At 39.2% G+C, this 22002-nt stretch overlaps 1 protein-coding gene across 1 annotated transcript in view; it reads left to right on the top strand.

The window, feature by feature from the left end:
* Nucleotides 1-22002, top strand: part of CFAP54 (cilia and flagella associated protein 54) — a gene marked incomplete at its 5' end in the record, with an annotated part of 249288 nt that overhangs the window by 166356 nt on the left and 60930 nt on the right. The window contains 8 exons of the mRNA XM_081083442.1: nucleotides 607-686; nucleotides 2448-2617; nucleotides 9689-9791; nucleotides 12043-12190; nucleotides 12963-13120; nucleotides 13291-13470; nucleotides 13580-13706; nucleotides 19358-19513. Of these exons, the coding sequence (XP_080939568.1) occupies nucleotides 607-686; nucleotides 2448-2617; nucleotides 9689-9791; nucleotides 12043-12190; nucleotides 12963-13120; nucleotides 13291-13470; nucleotides 13580-13706; nucleotides 19358-19513 (1122 nt within the window). The remainder of the gene's footprint in view (nucleotides 1-606; nucleotides 687-2447; nucleotides 2618-9688; nucleotides 9792-12042; nucleotides 12191-12962; nucleotides 13121-13290; nucleotides 13471-13579; nucleotides 13707-19357; nucleotides 19514-22002) is intronic.

A 22002-nucleotide genomic window follows, 5' to 3' on the forward strand; every position in this document is an offset into this window, starting at 1 on the left:
GTGTCTTTAGCTGGGTAATTTTTGCAGTAATTCCTAGTCAGACAGTGACTTATAGTTTTCCTCTCTCTTCTGTAGTCTAGAGGCCAGGTTTACCACAGCAGTCAAGGTCTGTGACATAAATTCTCTGAATTCTCCCTGGCTCAGAATCAGGGCCAGCTTCGTTTTGTGGGTGGGAATTTTGAGATGTTTAAAGATTTTTCAATTGTGCTGTTCAAAATGATGTTACTCTCCAGTCTTAGAGCCTGTGCAATCAGTAGAAATGATTCTTCCAAGAAGATCTTATTGACATATCATAAATATCTGGAAGACCCAGAATACTTTGAGGACATTAAGGGGTTTTAGAATTCTAGGAGAGGAACCAGTATCTGATCACTTGAATAACATCACTGAATTGTCTCATTTGTTGTAAGAATCAGCCTCAGTCTTCTAATATATTATGTTTAGAGTTTATTTGATATAGTCATATATTTCTAATTATCATTGCGGGGGTTGTTAGCATTAAATTTATGGATAGTTTCCCAATTAATGATGAGTTTTATTAACTAGAGTTAATATTTAAACTAACCACAGCTATCCTTGTTTCTTTTAAAATTTTGTATCTTAAAGATCTATATACAAAGGATGATGGAAGCACATTTGGTTTTCTTAAGAAACTAAAAGATGAATTCACTCTTAATACACTAAAGGTAAGTTTAAAAATGTTTTCAAATCATAGTAAACCAAGTGGCTCACTATTCAGCCATGCACAGGCCCACTTTCTGGGTTGTGCTTGCAGTTAGAGACCAGGTAGCTTTTCTCACATAAGCAGAAACTTTTCCCCATGAGAAAAGTTAGATACCCAGAGGTGTCAGACTTTAACTATACACCCGATTAGGTGCTGCAGAATATATGATTCTTTATAGGGGAGGATTTGAGTAGCCCATACCCTGTTTCTCATTTCCTAATAATAATAGTGACGACAACAGCAACAAAAACAGCTACCACTTATTCAGTGCTTACCACATGACAGACACTTTGCATGGTTATTTTCACAGCAGCTCTGTCATGTAGATATTAATCATTTTTGAAGTATGTTGTGCTGAGCCATGAGAACATTGAAGCTTAGACCATTTGAAATTCACTAACAGTATGCCTCTAATAAAATACAGATCATGCTCTTAACCATCATCATATAAATTGGCCTAGAACTTGTATAATATTTACTGCTCTGTACAAACAAGATGTTAGAGGCCCATTCCTTGAGAACATGGTTGGTCCCTTCCTATTTTGCCATGTCGGGTTGCTATTTATTATGGATTGCCCATTCTGAAGTCTCATTATCTTCACATTGCCAGTTAGGTGACCACAACTTAACTTGAAATGCAGTTGGTTCCGATTATTCACAGATTCAGTATTTGCTAATTTGCCAATACTAAAATTTATTTGTAATCCCAAATCAGTAGTTATGGCTCTTTTGTGGTCGTTTGTGGACATGGGCAGAGCATAGAGAAATGTGACTTGCCCAGCACACACATTCCCCGCTGGGCCAAATGAGGCAATGCTGTGAGTTTTTATTTCCATTCTCATACTATAACCAAATATCTCCTTCATGGTCTATTTATGGTCACATCTTTGGAATTTTCATGCTTTTCAGTTGTTGATTTTATTATTTAAAATGACCCACAACTCTAATCCTAAAGTGCTGTTTAGTGTTTCTAAGTGCAAGAGGGCTGTGAAGTGCGTTATGGAGAAAATAAGTTTTCAGTCAGGCATTAGTTATAGAGCTATTGGTTGTGAGTTCAGGGTTAATGGATCTATAATATATATTAAATTATGTATGTTTAAATGTAAACACACATTGAACAAAGTTATGTATTGATCAGTTGACAAAAATGTGACCAGAAGCTCCCAGGAACCTATCCCTGTATTTCCCCTAGGAATGGTGGTTTTCGTTATTTGCTAATTCAGTGTTTGCCAGCAACTTTCTTGACCATAACTACTGTAAATGATCATGTATGTGATAGGTTGTACATACAACAAAGGGTAACAGTTATACATGTTTACTCTTGCCATGACCTGCCTTTTCATTCTCTGTTGCTTTTGTGCTGTTCATTGATGATGATGTTCAAATTTCCTTTTTGGTCTTCCATTAGTAGTTACTTCAGCACAAAAAATATTTGGTGAATGTATTATTTTATTTTTTTTTTAATATATTTTATTGTTTGTTTTTTTTTTACAGAGAGGAAGGGATAGGAATAGAGAGTTAGAAACATCAGTGAGAGAGAAACATCGATCAGCTGCCTCCTGCACACTCCCTACTGGGGATGTGCCCGCAACCAAGGTACATGCCCTTGGCCGGAATCGAACATGGGACCCTTGAGTTCGCAGGCCGACGCTCTCTCCACTGAGCCAAACCGGTTAGGGCTATTATTTTTGAACTTACGTAATTGTGTGGTCTTCTTTTTTAGTCAATTTTACTGACAGAAGCTGAAGACAGGCTGAACTCCCTGGTGTCAGAGATGGAGCAGGCAAGCCCGAAGGGCCTTGCCCAGTGCTCTGTGGGTAAGCTGGAGATTGTGGTGCAGGCCCGGCTTCAGCTCGCCGCCATCGCCCTGCAGAGACACCGAGCGGCGTACAGGTGAGTCTGTACACAGAGGAGTTTCTTCTTTACCATAACCTGTGAAATATATCTAAATTCTATAAATTCCTCGATTAATAGAGCCTACTCATTTTTACTTTTCAAGGTAGTTTTAACATTATTATTAGTAAAATTACAGATTACAATTTTGGGTTTTTTAATCTCCTTAACTTTCTCTATGATATTGAAATTCCATGCATTCAACTCCAGGAATTAGATTCAGAATTTGGAAGGGGAGTTAATTTTTAGGTTGACATTCTCTTCAAAAAGGAGAAAGCCCTGGCCAATGTGGCTCTGTTGGAGTGTCATCCCATACACCGAAGGGTCACAGGTTCGATTCCAGATAAGGGCACATAATTGGGTTGTGGGTTCAGTACCAGTTGGAGTGGGTACAGGAGGCAACCTTTGATGTTTTTTTTTTCTCTCTCTCTTCCACTCTCTAAAATCAATGGAAAATGTCCTGGGTGAGGATAATAATAATGATGATGATGATGATGATGAAGAAGGAGAAGTCCATCTGCAGCTTTTGTAAAGAGGCAATCAATTCAGCAGAAATCCCTTTTGTTTTAATTGGAACCATAGAATCATCTCATCACTGTGAGCCTTGACTGAAGGCCATTCTGTGATTAACGACATCTAGATTTAATTTTCTGCTAGAGACAGTCTAGGTTTTGGAAATTTGTAATTTTTGTGGTCTCTAAGCAGTAATGAAAATCCATAAAGTCTTCTTGGAGCAGTGGTCTGCAGATCTCTAGGTGTGTCCCTAAAATCCTTTCAGGGATCTGTAAGGTTAAAACTATTTTTATACTGAAACTGAGATGTTATAGGCCTTGTGTGTTATTTGCACTGAAGATACAAAAGCAACAGTGGTAAAACTTCTGGCATCTCACCATGAATCAAAGCCATGGCCATACTTGTAGTTATCACACTTGCAATAAAAAAGGCCAGTTACACTTATGAATGCCTTTCGTGAAGCAATAGAATCTGTTACATTTATAAATCCCTATCCTTGTATCTATTTTTAATATTCCGTGGGAATGTTAAATGGGAAATACACCTAGAGCATTTTATTGTGCATCAAAGTTTGATAATTGTCTTGAGAAAGCTGAACCAGCTGTTCTTCTATACATGGAATATTTTTTTATTTGGGAAAAAACCCCCTGCAAAATATGGTTATTCAAACTTGAGTATTTGACAGTCATTTTATTGAAATGGAGCAAAATGGACAAGCTACTTCTAGGAAAACAACTAATAAGTATTTTTTTTTTTTTTTTTTACCAATTATAACATCTAACCTTACATAGGAAAACTAGAATTTTGGAAAATTTGTACTTGCCACCATGAACTTGACAGTTTTATAATGCTTAGATTTTCTGGATGAGATTGGTAGTAATGTTAACAAGCATCATTTCTAAAATTATATAATGAAGTGTTTCAACATTAAGGGGATCTTCATGCTCAAGTTAATGTTTTCCAAATGACCAGTGCGTGATGTTCCAAAATCCTGGTTAAAAAAATAGACCGGTGATTTGTAACCTTTTTTTGTCCATGGCTCATATAAACTAATTTCTAAAATTCTGCAGCACACCAAAAAACACACATATATTTTGTTGATCTGACAAAAAATTAGCTATAATTTTGATTGATTAAAAAAAATAGTAGTTACTTCTCTTTTTGCTCCAAAGAGACTAAAAAAATCTAGGAACACCCCTAGAGATTCTCCTGTACTTGTATATAAAAACTTTTGGTACAAAGAATTAACCAATCAGATGTACCCTTATTATGCAGCATGACCAATAAGATATAACTATATTAAGACCTATATATTTATGGTTCAAGACAGGGAATTCACACCAGACAGCTATTGTTATATTGGCTGTTGTCATTTTTTATTTGACAAGAGAAAAGTGGTCAATGCCCCTGACTAAATAGTCAGGTATTGCATATTTTAAAAATTCTTGCTGCACACCAGTTGCTGAGATAGACCAATAGGCTTTGATATAAGGGAGTAGGAAAAGTTCATCAGTGTGTGATATTAGATCCCACATTGTAACAAACTTTTAAAAAATTATCACATCACATTTTAGTATAGCATCAAAGAATAATATTCACAATTATTCAAAGAAGCAATTAAAATACTCCTCCCATTTCCAATGACTATCTGTGCAACCAAGTTTTCTTCATATATTTCACCCAAAACGGTATGTCACAATATACTGAAAGTAAAAGCACATAAGAAAGTCTCCTAGTAAGAAGATTTTCTCTTAAGCCAGACATTAGATTTGCAAAAAAAAAAAAAAAAAAAAAAAAAAAAAAGTGAAAACAATGGCATTCTCACTAATTTTCTTAATGTTTTGGAAAATATAGTTGTTTTTCTTTTCTTTTTTAATCCTCACTCGAGTAAATGTTTTTATTGATTTGAGAGAGAGAGAGAGAGAGAGAGAGAGAGAGAGAGAGAGAAATATCCATATGAGAAACATTAATCAATTGGCACCTGTACACATCTGACCAGGGATTGAATCTGCAACCTAGGTATGTGCCCTGACTGGGAATTGAATATGGAACGTTTTGGTATACAGGACGACGCACCAAGCAACTGAGCCACCCAACCAGGGCAGTTGTTTTTTATTAAAATGTATTATTATATTAGCATGTAATGCATTTATTGTTTTGATTTTAAAACAAATTAATAAATACTCATGGAGTTAAAAATTTCTCAGCTTAAGTTCTAATATGGTAAATATTGATGGAGCCCTTTGGGGTTCCCAATAATTTTAAGGGTATAAATGAGTGCTGAGATTTTTATAAAGCTTGAGAAGTATTGTTACATTTATGCCTGTCTTTAAAAAAAGTTAAAAATATATTATATAGAATTTAGAGAGACAGGGAGAAGGGAAGAGAGACAGAAACATCAATGATGAGAGAGAATCATTGATAGGCTGCCTTCTGCATGCCCAACACTGGAGACTGAGCCTGTATCCTGGGAATGTGCCCTGACCAGGAATCGAACCATGAAGACCTCCTGGTTCATAGGTCGATGCTCAACCACTGAGCCATGCAGGCTGGGCTATGTCTGTCTTTATGAATACTGTGGTAGTTGATTGATGGTAAAATAGGCCTTGCATTCTAATATATTATTTTCTTCTTTGAAGTTTGAAGAGAGAAAGAGCTTTTACTATATAATTTCCTATAGAAAATATATGATATCTGAACATATCTAAATATGTGTTTTCAGATATGTATGACAATAAAAATTTATGATTTTATGATATCCTATAGAAGCATATAGAAAATATAGAACTCTTTTCTTCCCCAGTGTCCCACAGAGCAACAGCAGCCTTCCTTCTTATCCCAGCTCTCTACATGTCTTACACCCTTTGGTGGACATGAGTGATTTTTTTAGGGAAGAAGGAAATTAGAAACTAATAATTACCAAATGGCCACTGAAAGGAGTATTACAATAGAACTTTAATTTGAAGACCAGATAGAATATGCAAATAATGTGCAAGTGTATCAGAATCACTCCTATTTTAAATACATCAACCTGGCCCTTGGGACAAAACCTGCAAAACTTTTAAATTACTGACTTTTTTGTAGCCGAGGTGTCATTTGGGGAAGCCTTCTGTCAGGATGAATGAGTTTATCTTAGGTGAACTTTACCCCCCCCATGAGCTTCTGTTTGGGAGCTGCTGAAAGTGTTGGACAATCTCTTTCCCAAATGAGGGTTAGCTTGACATTTCATGATACTTCTAATATAATTATGTGTCAAGGAAATTGAAAGGCACACTCCCTAGGGTGGCATATAAAGTGAGCCGCATGGATTTTAGGAGAACAAACTGACCACTTTTGCCATGAATAATAATAAGAAATAAATGGGATCAAAATTATTCAAATGGTATTTCTACTTGTTAGGGTTGCCTCTCTCAGAATCCTGTCTTTTTTTTTTTTTTTAAATAAGTGTTCCTGTCTATCCTCCTTTCTATTGAATTTATTGTCTAAATGGATAACATCTGAGCCTTTTAATTTTGTGTCAGAATGAAACTTCCTTCCTTTGGGATTTTAGACGGTTTCTGGTGGGTAATCCTCCCACACTCTGTCTTTCAGGTGGAGAAGAGAAACTAGAAATTTCCCATTTTGCAACTAAGTAGCGCCAGGTGGATTAGTCCATATTAATACCAAGAGGATTAGTACATACTAGTATGTTTATATTTTATTCATTAAGTTTTGGGGTCCGCAAGATTTGAAGCCTCATACCTCATTTCTCTCTCTCTTTTTTTAAAAAAAAAATATTTTTATTGATTTCAGAGAGGAAGGGAGAGGGAAAGAGAGAAACATCAATGATGAGAGAGAATCATCCATTGTCTGCCTCTTGCATGCCCCCTATTGGGGATCAAGCTGGCAACCCAGGCATGTGCCCTTGACTGGAATTGAACCCGGGACCCCTCGGTCTTTAGGCCGATGCTCTATCCACTGAGCCAAACCAGCAAGGGCCCTCATTTCTCTTGATATCAAAATTTGGGCTTCTAAATCAGAAGCATGGGTTGAGCACCACTTTTTCCCCACAAGGTCTCCTAGCCATCTTGTGCTCACCTCTGAAGCTACCCAGTAAAACAAGGTGCCATCGAAACACATGTGGATCCTTGAGGGAGGAGGTTGTTGGGGAGTGGAATTTTCATACCTTTATGCATAATGAATCAGTGTTACATTTTTCTTGCTTGTTTAGTTTTACTTCAAATAAAAACCAGTAAGTTTATATAATCGGAAATACCTTAGTCTACAAATATCTATGCCATTTTAATGACTCAGTAGAACCTTGGATTTAAAATTCAATAATTGCACAAAGTTTCTCAGATCCAGAGACCTTAGATTTGTTCCTGGCCCATAGCAGGTGCTCAACACATATTTTTTAAAAAATGGAAGAATACATCATTGAATCCTTATCATAATCCCATTTCAATACTCTGGGTACCTACAAACAGAGACTATACCTTCTCCCAAGCATGTGTGGACAGTGACAAAGTTGATCATATACTAGGCCAGAAACCTCAGTGACTGACCCGAATGAGGAGGTGTACTGACCACAGACCAGGGACTCAGGAAGCCTCTGGAACATGTATGGGGGAAGTGTCATGGTCTGATTTATATCTTGATGAGATTGCTGGGGTTGCTATCTGGAGACCATGACTGCAGGGGCTAGAGGCCCAGGGGAGTCTGGTCAGGAAACTCCTGCAGCCTGGAGATGATGATGGCTTGGGCAGAGGCCTCAGGTGTGGAGGAGGTGAGGTGAGGGACTGCTGGCTGGTGTCCATATTTCAAAGTTGAAGCTGACAGAGCTTGTTGGTGTGTTGAACATAGAATGTGAATTAAAGAGGAAGCAATGGTGATTCTGGGCTCTGCCTGTGGGATGGAGGACAGACAGCATTTGGTGGAGGAAGTGGAAGCAAGGGGAGCTGCTTTTAATCTATTCTACCAGTTACCTAGGGCTACCATAATGAAGGACCAAAAACTGGGTGACTTAAAACAATCGAATTTTATTGTTTCACAGTTTTGGAGGGTAGAAGTCCAAAATCAAAGTGTTGGCATGGCCATGTTCTTTCTGACAGCTCCAGGTAGGGAGAGCCCTGCCTTGCTTTTTCTAGTTTCTGGTGTTTGCCAACAATCCTTGGCTTATGGATGCATCACTCTAGTCACACGGCCATCTTCTTCCCATGTGTGTTCACATCCTCTTCCCTTAGGACAGGGGTGGGCAAACTTTTTGACTCGAGGGCCACAATGGTTTCTTAAACTGGACCCGAGGGCCGGAACAAAAGCATGGATGGAGTGTTTGTGTGAACTAATATAAATTCAAAGTAAACATCATTACATAAAAGGGTATGGTCTTTTTTTAATTTTAGTTTTATTCATTTCAAATGGGGGGCGGGGGGGATCCGGCCCGTGGGCCGTAGTTTGCCCACGGCTGCCTTAGGATGTCAACATATCTTTCTGGCGGCACACAATTCAACCGATAGCACCTGTTAAATGTGATTGTCAATTAACTTTTCTAGTGGAGAATTAGATAGGTGGGTGCATTGTCCATTTGGCTTTCACCCCATCTTTCCATGTTATAAATAGCACTATGATAAGTATCTTCAAGTATATAGATTGTTCTGTATTTCTCTTTTTTTAAACATATTTTTATTGATTTCAGAGACAGGGAGGGAGAGATAGAAACATCAATGATGAGGATCATTGATTTGGCTGCCTCCTGCATGCCTCCTACTGGGGTTCAAGCCTAACCCAGGTATGCACCCTGACTGGGAATCTAACTTTGACCTCCTGGTTCATAGGTCAACACTCAACTACCAAGCCATACCTGGCCGGGCAGATTGTTCTGTATTTCAAATTTTATTTTGGGATAGATTTTCAAAAGGAGAAGCCTCTTTAGATATATATTATATAAATATTTAGAAAAGGGTGATGTCAATTATAAATTTAGTATTCTGGAGGGGAGGAGGATATAATGGTCTAAACTGCAGACAAATATATGTATAGAGTGATAAGAATTTATATTTCCTGGTTTTCATTTTCTTAATTGAGTACATTTTCCTTCTGACTAGACACTGATTAAACAATAATTTAGCTTTAGAGTTTCTAAGTAGATAGCATTAAGTAACAATACTATAACCTCAAAAAGCTGGAGAACCACATTCTGATTTATTTAAATGCATATGTGTTCATTTTAATAGTGATATTGTCAGTAAATTTTGTTTTAAATCTTGGAAACTTTTATTTATTCATTCTTGTATTCACTCACTTTCATTTAAAAATATTTTTCCAGTTCTATTCTGTCCCAGGCACTAGCTTCTGGGTTCCAACAGGGAATGAGACAGATGAGCTGCAGAGCAGTTTACACACAATTAAACAGTGTGATAAATCAGAACACTTGGTTAGACCACGGCACTATTAGGGTGAATAGTAGGGCACATAACAGTTTTGGGGGTGAACGGGGCAGTGGGTAGGTGGTTTGGAGGAAGTAACATGCAAATGCCACAAGTGTAAAGCTAATAACATTTAATATATTCTTTATTTTAGTGTTGCAATAGTATTTTCCACACTTAAACTTCTCCAGGATTCAAAACTTTTTCAAAAGAAGGAGGTACAAGATGACGCAGAGAGTTCCCTCTCTCTAGCTTCTGTACGTATGAATTTAATGCCTAATCTTATTAATTAGTTGGATAAAAACAAAGGGATAAAGTAGAAAAAACATTGAATATGGAGTATAAAGATCTATGTTTAAGCCCTGTTTATGCTGTTTATTAACTGGCATACCTTGGGCAAGTCCCTTAAATTTTATAGCATTTTTAAATGTAAATCTCACTTGTGAACTGTTGGAATTGGATGTAGTAATCACTGAAGTTCCACCAAATGTGTCAGTACAAAATTATAGGTCTGATTTCACTAGTAAATAAAGTTGTTTCACTTTATTTTTTCTGTTCATTTCATGTTTTTGTTACTTTAGCATTATCAGTATGACACCTATGCTATTTCCTAATTTCAATTTCTCATAGTTATATTCTTCCCCATTTAAGCTCTCAAATAATTTTGACAACTGTTGTTGCAAAGTATTTGAAATTTTTTTGGATTTTTTATGAGATCAAGTAATTTAATAAGATAGCATTGTTTGAAATATAAAGATTCATCTTATAGAATCTTTGCTCATTCTTCTAAACTAGAGGTGCACAAATTCATGCATGGGTGGGGTCCAGCCAGCCTGCCTCAAGGGGAGGGGCCCTAGGGTGTGTGTGTGTGGGGGGGATAAGGGGCAGGGCTGGCCAGGAGGAGGAGCCACAGGTAGTTACCCAGCTGGCCCCACCCCCTGGTCAAACTCCCAAACTCCTGGTCGAGGGGACAGTTTGCATATTAGCCTTTTATTAGATAGGATATTATGAATAAAACTGCTAATATCCACTGTCATTACAAGTAACACTAATTGTCCTAAGTAGAGACTCATTTCTAACTATATTAAAAGTAATAAAAGTTCTAAAAAGCAATATAATTCTGAAAGTTGACTTAGAGTAACGGTTGTTCATTGGGGGCTATTTTGCCTGCCCAAGAGATATTTGGCAATGTCTGGAGACGTTTTGGTTGTCACACCTAGAGGGGGCGCTGCTGGCATATAGTGCATAGAGGTCGGCTATGTTACTCAACATCCTACAATGCACAGGACAGTTTCCCACAACAATGATCTGCCACATAGTGCCAGTAGTGTCAAGGCTGAGAAACCCTGGTTTAATTGTGATTTGGCTTTTGGACAGTAACAGGAAATGTAGGCACTGAGAGTTTAAGGTATGTAGATGCTAATCCAACTAGACTTTTCCATTACTTGTTGTGCCCTTGTGGTCACCATTCTGCCTCCAGGCTTCGGTTGTTCACTTCTTACGGTTTCTGGGAACAGCTCACCTCCTCTTCTGAGCTTCTCACCTGTCTATCCAGACTCTAGCCCCCTGCCTGTCCGCAGAGCTGCTCCTTGATAGCAGGTGCTGCTAACTGGTGGGAGATGGTGAGCTGTCAAAGATGCAAAGCCGGGAATTCCTAGAACAAATGAGTGTTGGTCTGAATGCCTTTGAAGTTCCCAAATTTCTAAATAAGATGGAAATATATTTAGAAATTTGGGAACTTTCCCTGGAAAAAGCTCCCTTTGTGCCTCCCTCCCAGTAGCTCTGGTCATGGAATACCCTTTGAAAAATGTAATAATAAGGATGGTAGATCAATGATATATTTTTGGGATGTGAGCAGAATACAGTGATATAACAGAGGAGATTAAGACTGTGGGCTCTAAATTCAGAAAGACACAAGTTATATTCTTGAGTCTCACCTTTGCCAAAATATGATGAAGTTTAAGCAAATAGATAACCTTTCAAAGTTTCAGGTCTCCCGTAGGTAAAACAAATAATAACTCCCCTTGGGCTTGTCAAGAGAATTAAATGAAATAATGTGTATAAAGCATGTAGCACAGTGCCTGACACATGAGGAGCATTCAATAGATATTAGCCAGTATTATTTATTATTATTCCGCCTTTCAGATGATGTTTACAAAAATTTTGAGGACATGGGAACTACGGATACTATCATTTGCAGTGATAAATTCAGACTGCAAAACTGTTTGTCAACAATGGGTATAGAAAGAAAAAGAAAAGCTGAAAAACAGTAGACCAGAATGTTAATAGAGGATTGTGGGATTATTATGGGTGCTTTTATTTGTTTGTTTGTGTTTGTGTGTGTATTTTTTATGTTTTTTAGAATGTACGGGAATAATTTCTAGAATTTAAAATTTAATACTATTAAATGATATCGGATGCTTCTTTTAACTTATATTACATTTAGCATTAGACTAGAACTTTGCCACTATTACTGTGAAGATTACCATGATTTTAATATTGTTTTAGGTCATTGAAAAGAAAGATGATAATGAATTTTTAGATCCTATCTCCCTAAATTCTCGAGAATATTTCAACATTCATCTGTGGTTGATGTGCCGCTTAGCATTGGTGACTGCATTTGTTGCACAGATCCGTGGCATTGGAATCGTGAAAGGTATAAATATCCTATTTTCTTAATCAAAGGTTTTATAAAAAGTGATTTCATGTAGGTAACAGAGGTTTGATTGGGATATATTTTATCAACGTTAACATTTTATAACTCTCTAGCTTAATTTGTTTCCAGAATAAAAATAATTCAGGTTCTTAAGTAAGAATAATCACTTCCAATAGTCCCTTGTATCACTGAAAACGCATATATGTTACTGCTGTATGCAAAGCAGGCAGCGTAGGGTGAGGGGTCCGAAGCACAGGTTCTGGAGCCAGGTGCCTTCGGTTCCATTGCTCGGACTACCACTTCCTCGCTGTGTGACCCTTGACCAAGTCTCTCAACCCACCGATGCCTGACTTCCTTCTCTATACAATAGAGACAAGTGTACCTGTTTCATAGGATTATTGTTGAAATTCAATGGGTTACACTTCTAAAGTTCTTAGACCACACAGGCTGGCACATAGGAATGTTAATTCTTACAGTGATGAATAATTATCTACTTGCAAACCTATTTATCCACCATCTCTATCAATCTCCCAAATTAAATTATCTCATGCAATGTTATTATTAGTTTTACAGCGTTTGGATACCGTAAAGTGCCTTCCCCCAAATTGCAACACATTTATTTTCACTGTCTCATGTAGTCTGTTTTCTATCTCTTTGTATCTTCCTGTTCTGTATTACACAATATTCCTGTGATGGACGTGGGGCATATTATGCGTACATATTTTGTTACTTTTCTCAGTGCATTGTAAATAACTACATTTGTTTATTTTAGAAAATGATATGACAGATTATGTTAGCCTCATCAATGAAGTGTGTTTGGAGGCAGAAAGTGCAGGCGACAGGGAGCTACAGGCTGAATTCTTGATGCAAGCTGTAATCATTGGCCTACAAGAAAAGCATTTAAAGGCAGACATCATAACAAACCTTCAGGTAGGAAGGAAACTTCATTCACATTGATATTTACCAAAGGATTCAGTGTAGAACAAAAGGAGAGAATTTTATATACCATTAGGTACTGAATGCATGACAGTCAATATGGCCAGCTCTTGTTTCCGGGAATTGTGAACAATACAATCAAAGGAATAATTTTATTTTAATAGGCCATAATACGTTTGCTTGAAGGAAGTGAGTTTATTTCTCCACGATCTTATTTAACTCTGGCGAGAAGCTTGCTTTTGCTGGATGACTTAACAAGTGCAGAGAAATTCAAGGAACTTTTGCATACAAAAACAGAAAAATTAAATTTGTTGACTCAGTCTCACAACATTCTTATTGAACAGGTGAGAGTGATTTTGAGTTCCCAAGATTTAGAAACTTATTGTTCTGTTTCTTTTTTTCTTTATTCCAAACGACTTTAGCTAATTACTTGTTACAATGTTTCTTTTACAGATGCTAACTTTTGGAGAAACAATTGAGTTTCCTTCATCAAACACTGACTATGCAAGTCCATTACAGCCTTTGAAAAATGTCTATCTTCCTCATATCATGTTATTGGCCAAAACAAAAATGAGAATTGGTAAGAACACAAACATATATTACACTCAAGCCATTGGTGAAAATTTTAAAGTTATTTTCAGGCATGCTATTACCTAAGTACATTTGCTAGTATATGGGGCAATATTTATGAATACTCAGGCTCAATTTATTTAACAAATAGATTTTGATTATTTACTGCGTGCCAGACTCTGTGTGAGGACCTGGGAGGTTATTTTAGATCAAAACAGATGTAATCCCTCATCTTAGTGTGGGAGACAGAAATAAACATGTAGAGACAGAAATAAACATGTAAACAAACCACATAGGAGTGGGTATTATATCATGAATCATATCATATAAATATTGTAGAAAATAAATATTTTTAATATTTATAAAATGTAAGAAAATAAATATTGTATAAAATAAAATATGTATTCGATAACAATTAGACAGGAATTCAGCAAGGATATATAAAGCTAATATATGGTAATGAGTTAAGTATATGTATACGTATAATTATGAATTGTTAGTGTTATGAAAGACGTGGATAAGATCAGTTGATAAAGAACAGGGAAGAGATGGCTGCCCATTTAAGTCAATAGGGAAGGCCTCTCCATGGAGGTGGCATTGAACCCCAAACCTTAAATGTGAGCCACTAAGTGTGCACTGCAGAGGCAGAAGGAGCAGTGAGTTGTAGGCTCTGAGGTCAGGACGAGCTGGACCTGTTCTGGAACTGTAGGGAGACAAGGACAGCCCGGACAGAGTGGGCTGGCCACCCGATGGGAAGAGCTAAGCTGGGATGGTTACGTTTTAAAATACAGTCCTGGCTGCGGGGGGAAGAACAGGTTGGAGCCAACCAAGAGTTGACCTGATTAGAGTAAGTGGACAAGTCAGCAGCAAGCTCACAGCTCCTCAGAAACCCGGGAGGAACGCAGGCATGTTGTCTCCAGCTCTCTCCAGGACACCCCTCTGTGTTTGACCCAAGGAAGCCTGCCTCTAGCTCCCAGGCTCTCGTCCAGCTCAGAGGACGAAAGTCTTGTACCAACTCTCTGCTGTAACCTGTATCTGACCAGGCCCTTTTGTTTTCTGCATTTCTGATGCTTTGACATCTGGCACCTTGCTGTTTAGGGAGGAATTAGCCCTAAACTTCTAGAGATTAGCAACTCATTTTTCATTGAACATGCCATCAGGGTCCACAACCCAAACCCTAATCAGCTCCTTAATTGTCCTTTGCTGGGTTCTTGCACTCTGGGCCACTCTTCCCCTACCTTCATCACCCCAGGCACAGCTACCAGACTACCAGAGAGCCCACTGAAATGCTTTAAACCAGCCAATCCTAAGCCAGCTGAGTCTGCTTACCCTACCCCATCCATTCTGTCCCATGAGAACCACAACGAAGGCTCTTGTCCACTTTTCCCCTTGCTCCCTCCACCTCTGACCAACCCTGGTGCTTCCCCGTGTGGCCCTATGTGGGGTGCTGTGGCTCTTCTTTTTGGGGACCTGCAATACACTATCTTTTCCATGGCAATTGTCTCCTGCCCTGTTAACCTCATCCATACCTGAATAATAATGAAATCGACATTTTAAACATTACCCCTGCCTCCTGGGACCCATCAGCCTCGGGGGACCCATTTGCCTCCTGCACCAGCTGTTGCTCAGCTCAGAGAGGTTGGTGGTGGGACTAGAATGGAGAAGGGAGGGCAGCAGTGGTGCTCACGCCATCACCTTTCCAGAACCTTTCCACTATTTCCCTTCTCTCCTCCTCCCCATGATTAGTGTTGATCCTTATTATTATATGATGATCGTCACCCTCATCATCAGATGTGATTTACTACAGGTAAATCGCTTCACCTCTCTCTATATTGTTGAGTTTCCTTATTTATAAACTTAAGCTGGCCTAGCTGACCTCTAGAATTCCTTCCTGCAATCTGATCCCATGAGAGCTATTTTTCTGCATCTTTAGTCCACAGTTTGTTATATTATTATTATGTTTGATTTCTACAAGAGCTTACATACAGGTTGTGCTACACTGTACAGGTTTTGTTAAATCAAGTGTATTCTCTGCTTTCCTGCCCCAGTAATATTGAAGATGTGTCACTACTCACTGGCAATACTGGTTCTGTTTCTTAGACTCACTTGAAGTAGAACAGCTTGCTTTCTGTTATATTACATTAAACACAGACTTAAGAAACAAAACCAAAGCAGCTTTTCTGTCAAAACAATGTCAGTTTCGCAACTTTTTTCCCCCACAGAATTGATGTTTATTGGAAAAAGGAACATTTCAATATTATGAAACATAATATAATCTGACTTAATGCTTTCTCGGCAGTCTGCCTGTATAGTGATAGCAAAGACTGCATGTCAAGAATAGAGACACTTAACAATTATGTTTTCTTGTGAAAGCCTCACCCAGAAAGAGGCATTTTGAGATTATTTTTATCAAACAAAAAATAAGCATCATGGTTATTTATTTTCCACTAACTGCACCTTGATCTTTCTTATTAGATTTTTTAAAAAGCCAATTATTGACTTTATAATAGGAGTGAAGGTGCTGGGGAGTGAGAATACAATGGGGAACCAAGCCAGTCACCATCTGCCCTTAAAAAACCTATATTCTAGTTAGAAAGAGAAAACAGTCAATAATTTCTATACAGTTTTTTCCTAATTTTAACAAAACTCTAGAAGACAATTTAAGTACTATTATTATGAGTTAGTCCTATGTTATATAGTACTATATTATATAGGGTAGATATATATAGTTCATATATTTAAGTGCCCTGATGACATGAAGATTAATAAAGTGTTATAGTATAATTATTAATAAACACTGTTATGGTATAATTTGAAACAATAGTGAAGCCTATAAAGTGGGAGATATATTGAAACATGAGGTTATATTAGACAAAGGATATTTGCATATCCTTCTTGCCTGGGATCTGTAAACAAAGTTGGTAATTGTTGGGGTTAAGAGAATAGTCACTAGAGAAGGAATTCTGGTCTGATTTCCACGAGCAAGTCATTTAACTTCTCTATGTTTCCGTTTCCTCTCCCATAAGATATGGGTAAGAAAAGTATGTATCCATCTCACCGGCTGTTGTGGGGTGAAGCAAGTGGAATGCGTAACAAGTTTAGAAGGGCATCAACTTTGTTCTAAGAGCTTTGTAGTTGTTAGCTCTTCTCGTTATTCCATGCCTGGCTGCTTTATGCCCCTGGGAGCTGGGAGAAAGCCCTGTTGTTGTTTTTTTCCATCTCTATATTCTCAGCAGTTTGCTGCCATCCTGTATCATTTGAAGTAACTTCTCCCTGGATAAGAAAGAGGGAGAGAGGCATGGTTTTCCACCATCCTATTGTTCATATAGCTACAGTGGTTCTCAACCTTCCTAGTGCCGCGACCCTTTAATACTGTTCCTCATGCTGTGGTGACCCCCAATTTCATTGTTACAAATTGAACATAATTAAAGCATAGTGATTAATCACAAAAATAATATGTAATTATATATGTGTTTTCCGATGGTCGTAGGCGACCCCTGTGAAAGGGTTCGACCCCCAAAGAGGTCGCGACCCACAGGTTGAGAACCGCTGAATAGCGGATTCCTGAACTAAACATTTATAAAAAGTCCTAGGTTCTTGAAAGCCCTTTGTAGGCCATCGCATTCTGGAACTGAAAATTTTCAGAACCTGAAGAGACCTCAGATTTTTCCAGCTCTGCTGGTTCATTTTTGAGTGAAAGACACTCAAGGCCCAGAGACATGTAGGGGTTTGTTCAAAGGCTCTAATAACATGGTAATACCAATGACTGGCCTGAACCAACAATTTAGCTGGGATTCAGCAACTGTTTCATTCTGCAATCCTACATTGCCTTTCTGTTTATATCCCTTTATTGCGTATGGTAAACTGCCCTATCAATGTAGTTTTTCTTCCAGTTGCCTTCTACTCTTTATCCCAAAATTTTTCTTCTTTAAAATTACCAAACTCAAGGCAGCCATCAGCAGTTGGCTTCCACAGCCACATTCTCTGAGAAGGCTTCTTGACCTTTCCCATGTCTGAGCCAATGTGACTGGACTAAAGGGATCCATTTGCCAGCACACATCAAAGCCCAATCAAACACAAACAGGAGTTTGCAGCCAAGAATGTAAGGATTTATTAGTTGGGGAAATGGCACCAAGCCCAGAGTCACAGGTAAGCCAGTGGTCAGAGACCTGGCTCTCCAATGGCTCCTAGGGAATGGATTATATAGGAGATGAAGGGAGTTAGGTCCTGGTCAGGATCACGGTCTCTACTGATTGGTTGGCTCTAAGGTAGGAGGTAGTTGATCAGTGCATCTGGTGCTGATATCAGCCATGGCATTGTTTTGTCTGGTTTTCCAAAGATGGTTTGTGGGGTCATTCCACTTCTCTGGGTCTGGAGCTAAAACTCATCTGAGCCCTAGCTAGATGCTACCTATAGTTTGATTGCAACTCTGTCTCTGTCGCAATGACCCATGGCTTTGTTCCTAAGATTGTGTAATGCTGGCCAGGGCCTCATTGTCCTGAGGGCTTAATGATGAAAGGAGTGGACATGCAAGGGGAGAGGGAGATGGGTGAGTCAGTGTGCTGGATGAGGCCAGTTTGAATCCAAAGGAAGCAAAGAAGAAAAGATAGAATTAAAGAAATAAAGTTTCTGCATAGTTCCACCAGTTCTCCTGCTACCACAGTGCCCTTGCTTTCCCCGCCATGGAATTGACCACACAGTATTTTACTCACCTGTCTGGCCATCAGTATTCCCCATTAAGCACTAAGCTCCATGACCTTTCTCTCAAGGAGACTTACAGTGTCATAGTTTAGTGTGTGGGCCCTGGGGCCTGACTACATAGGCTCAGATTATGGTCCTGCTACTTACTAGTTGACCTTGGCAAGTTCTTTGGACTTCACTGTACCACGGCTTACTCCTCTGCATAATGGCATCCAGTTGGAGTTGGAGTTGGAGTTGGAGTTGGGAGGATTACATGAGATAATGCTCATTAAGTACCTGGGGTGATGCCTGGCATGTAGGAAGCACTTAATAAACCTTAATCTCCTTTCTCATTTTTATCTAGTGCCTAAGCACTCAGAAAATATTTTTGAATAATATCTGTCTGTCTTTGAGGCCACACAGATTAAATCTAATGCCTCTCTCCCATACGGCAATCCTTCCTTATGGTAAGTAATGATGGGACCACACAGAAGTGTAGCATGTGGCCCTCATCCATAATGGGTTACTATCTTGTTAGGATGACAAAATATGCATAGCAAGCAGCCACTACAGAGCTGAGTAGAAGCAAAATTACTGCCTATTAATATATGCATGTTTTATTGGAAAGAGCATAAAACTTTAAAACTTCCAGATGTTTCCCTACTACAACCTCATCTTAGGAACACGAGAATTTGTTCTCCAGAGCATTATAAAATTTTACAACTGAAAGAGAGATTTTAGAGATTACTCTTCCTTTTAAAAATGAGAATGGAAATTTATAAAAAAAATAAAGTTTCAAAGGACTATTGCTATAGTTCATTGAAATATTTGGATATTGAGTTTCTTTAAAAATTTTTCTTAGATACTAAAAACTAAAGACCACCAGGTTCTTAGTAGATGCCTTAATGTGAGAGAAGTCCAGTAACTTATTTTGACACTATGTAGTTTGTTTTACCTTTCCTATCTACTGTCTTTCTTTAGGACATAAAGTAGCCAAGCACGTCTACTATACCAGTAAAAAGAAGGATTCCTTAAAGTGGTCACCTGCTCTTCAACTTTTTGAAACATCATTGAATCTCTGTAAGATCTCAGCAACAGAAGAATATGAGGTGGAAGCTGAAATCCTTTTTCAGAAAGGTAAGATGTATTTGGGGTCAGAACTAGGATAAAGTTTGTGGAGTTTTTTTTTTTCGTTTTTTTTTTGTTGTTGTTCCTATTAACAGCAGGCTTCTTGAAAATCTAGTCAGTGAGTATAAAAAAAATCCAGATTTTTACTAAGGGCTTGGTGATGACAAACACATTGGTACAAGCTAAGTTTTAGATAAAGAGAACCCTACTTACCTTCAGTTTATGTCTAGAAAGAAAAAAGTTACTCCTTAGTTTCTTTTATAATCACAATTACCCTTCATTGGTTTCATGTTTGACTGAAAAATGTCAGCATCAGCCATTTAACTATAAATGAGTTCCTTAAATAATGCTTGGAAGATACATCATTTCATTACATAGCTGAACACTTTAGTTAGTATTTACAAAAAAAAACCCTCACTCATTTAAATTAAAGTGCTATGGCATACTTATATTTATAACTTTTATACAACACATATTTGCCTAAGATGTCCATACTAGAGGCCCGGTGCACAAAAATTTGTGCACTCGGGCGGGGGTGTCCCACAGCCTGGCCTGTGCCCTCTCTCAGTCTGGGACCCCTTGGGGGATGACCACCTGCTGGCTTAGGCCTGCTCCCTGGGGGCTTGGGCCTAAGCTGGCAATCAGACATCCCTCTGGCAGCCCGGGAGCCCTCGGGGGATGTCCACTTGCCAGCGGGGAGCAGGCCTAAGCTGCAGTCGGACATCCTTAGCGCTGCTGAGGAGGCAGGAGAGGCTCCCACCACCACCACTGTACTGGCAGCCATCAGCCTGGCTTGTGGCTGAGCAGAGCTCCCTCATGTGGGAGCACACTGACCACCAGGGGACAGCTCCTGCATTGAGCGTCTGCCCCCTGGTAGTCAGTGTGTGTCATAGTGACCAGTCATTCCCAGTCTTTCTGCTGTTAGGGTCAATTTGCATATTACCCTTTTACTATATAGGATAGATGCCTGGTGCACGGGAGGGGGCAGCTGGTTTGCCCTGAAGGGTGTCCCGGATCAGGGTAGGGTTCCCGCTTGGGTGCCTGGCCACCCTGGGTGAGGGCCTGATGGGTGTTTATAGGCTGGTCACACCCCCTTCAGGGTGGGGGTCCCCACTGGGGTGCCTGGCCAGTCTGGCTGAGGGGCTGAAGGCCATTTTCAGGCTTGCTGGCAACTGAAGCTCCCAGCCTCTCCTTCTTTTCTTTTTATTTTTTAATTCTGGGATTTATTTACCTTTTATAATTGAAACTTTGTTGTTGTCACTGGAGCTGAGAGCCGGCTCCTGCTCGCTCCAGCTCTGAGGCCACAGTCTGCTGAAATCAGGTATCTGGGGTTTGTTTAGCTTCTATAATTGAAACTTTGTTGCCATCACTGGAGCTAAGAGCCGGCTCCTGCTCGCTCCAGCTCTGTGGCCACGGCCTGCTGAAAGCAGGGGTTTGTTTAGCTTCTATAATTGAAACTCTGTTGCTTTGGAGCCAAGAGCCAGGCCGCGGCAGGCGGGGAACCTTGGCTTCCTCCATCACTGGAGCAAGCAAGCCTCCTGCTCGCTTCAGCTGCGTGGCTGCCAGCCACCATCTTGGTTGGGTTAATTTGCATATTGCACTGAGTAGCCAATGGAGGCGTAGCGAAGGTACGGTCAATTACCATGTTTGTCTATTATTAGATAGGATGATTTTATTGTGGACTTTTTAGCCATGAGAAAAATGATGATAGTTGTGAGTGCTCTCCTTTTAAGCATCTAATAGACACTAGGCACTCTAGTCAGTGTCTCACGTCTCATATCACTGATTCTTACAGCAGCTCCACAAGGTAGGCATGGCTATTCCTGGTTGACAGATGAGGAGAATGTGGAGCAGTCTGGTTAAGTAACTTTTCATAAATCAGCAGCTCCTAAATGATAGTACCCAGATGTGGACTTAACACGGGGTGGCTCTGTGCCCCGTCCACATGCTGCGCAGAAACTGTGGATCCTTTTTAGAGTAATTATAAGATTTCCCTTTTCTGCCCTTTTTGTTACAAAAGTGTCATTCCAGCACCTACCTTTGACAGCTGCAGCTCACCCTAAAGGCCAGGAGCTGAATGAGAACTGGAGCATTTCCATCATCCATGGTGCTTTTCAAGATTTTGCTTTTAAGGACTTTTTGTTTTTCGAGATGTTTTCTATGGTATCTGTGATGAAGACAGAGGAAAGAGGAAGATGGGTATAGAAAAAGGGAATGAGTGCTCAAGGAGGAAGGGTAAGCACAAAGTAAAAAGAGAGAAAAGGAAGATGATAGAAGCAGTCATATCTGGAAAGCCAATAGAGGCTTTGATGCAGTGTTGCTACCTGAAGTTAGAGGAGTCTTGAGTTGCCTGGGGAAGAAAACAAAAGCTCTTTCCCTGTTGGCTTCTCTTCCATCAAGAAACAACAGATGAATGAAAAGGACAGCATGCCCTGTTTTCTGAATTTCCCGCATGAAATATTTGTTCTGAAGTTCTAAGTGATAGAAAAAAGAAAACC

Source organism: Myotis nattereri (assembly GCF_964212035.1).
Source record: "Myotis nattereri genome assembly, chromosome: 2".
NCBI lineage: Eukaryota > Metazoa > Chordata > Mammalia > Chiroptera > Vespertilionidae > Myotis > Myotis nattereri.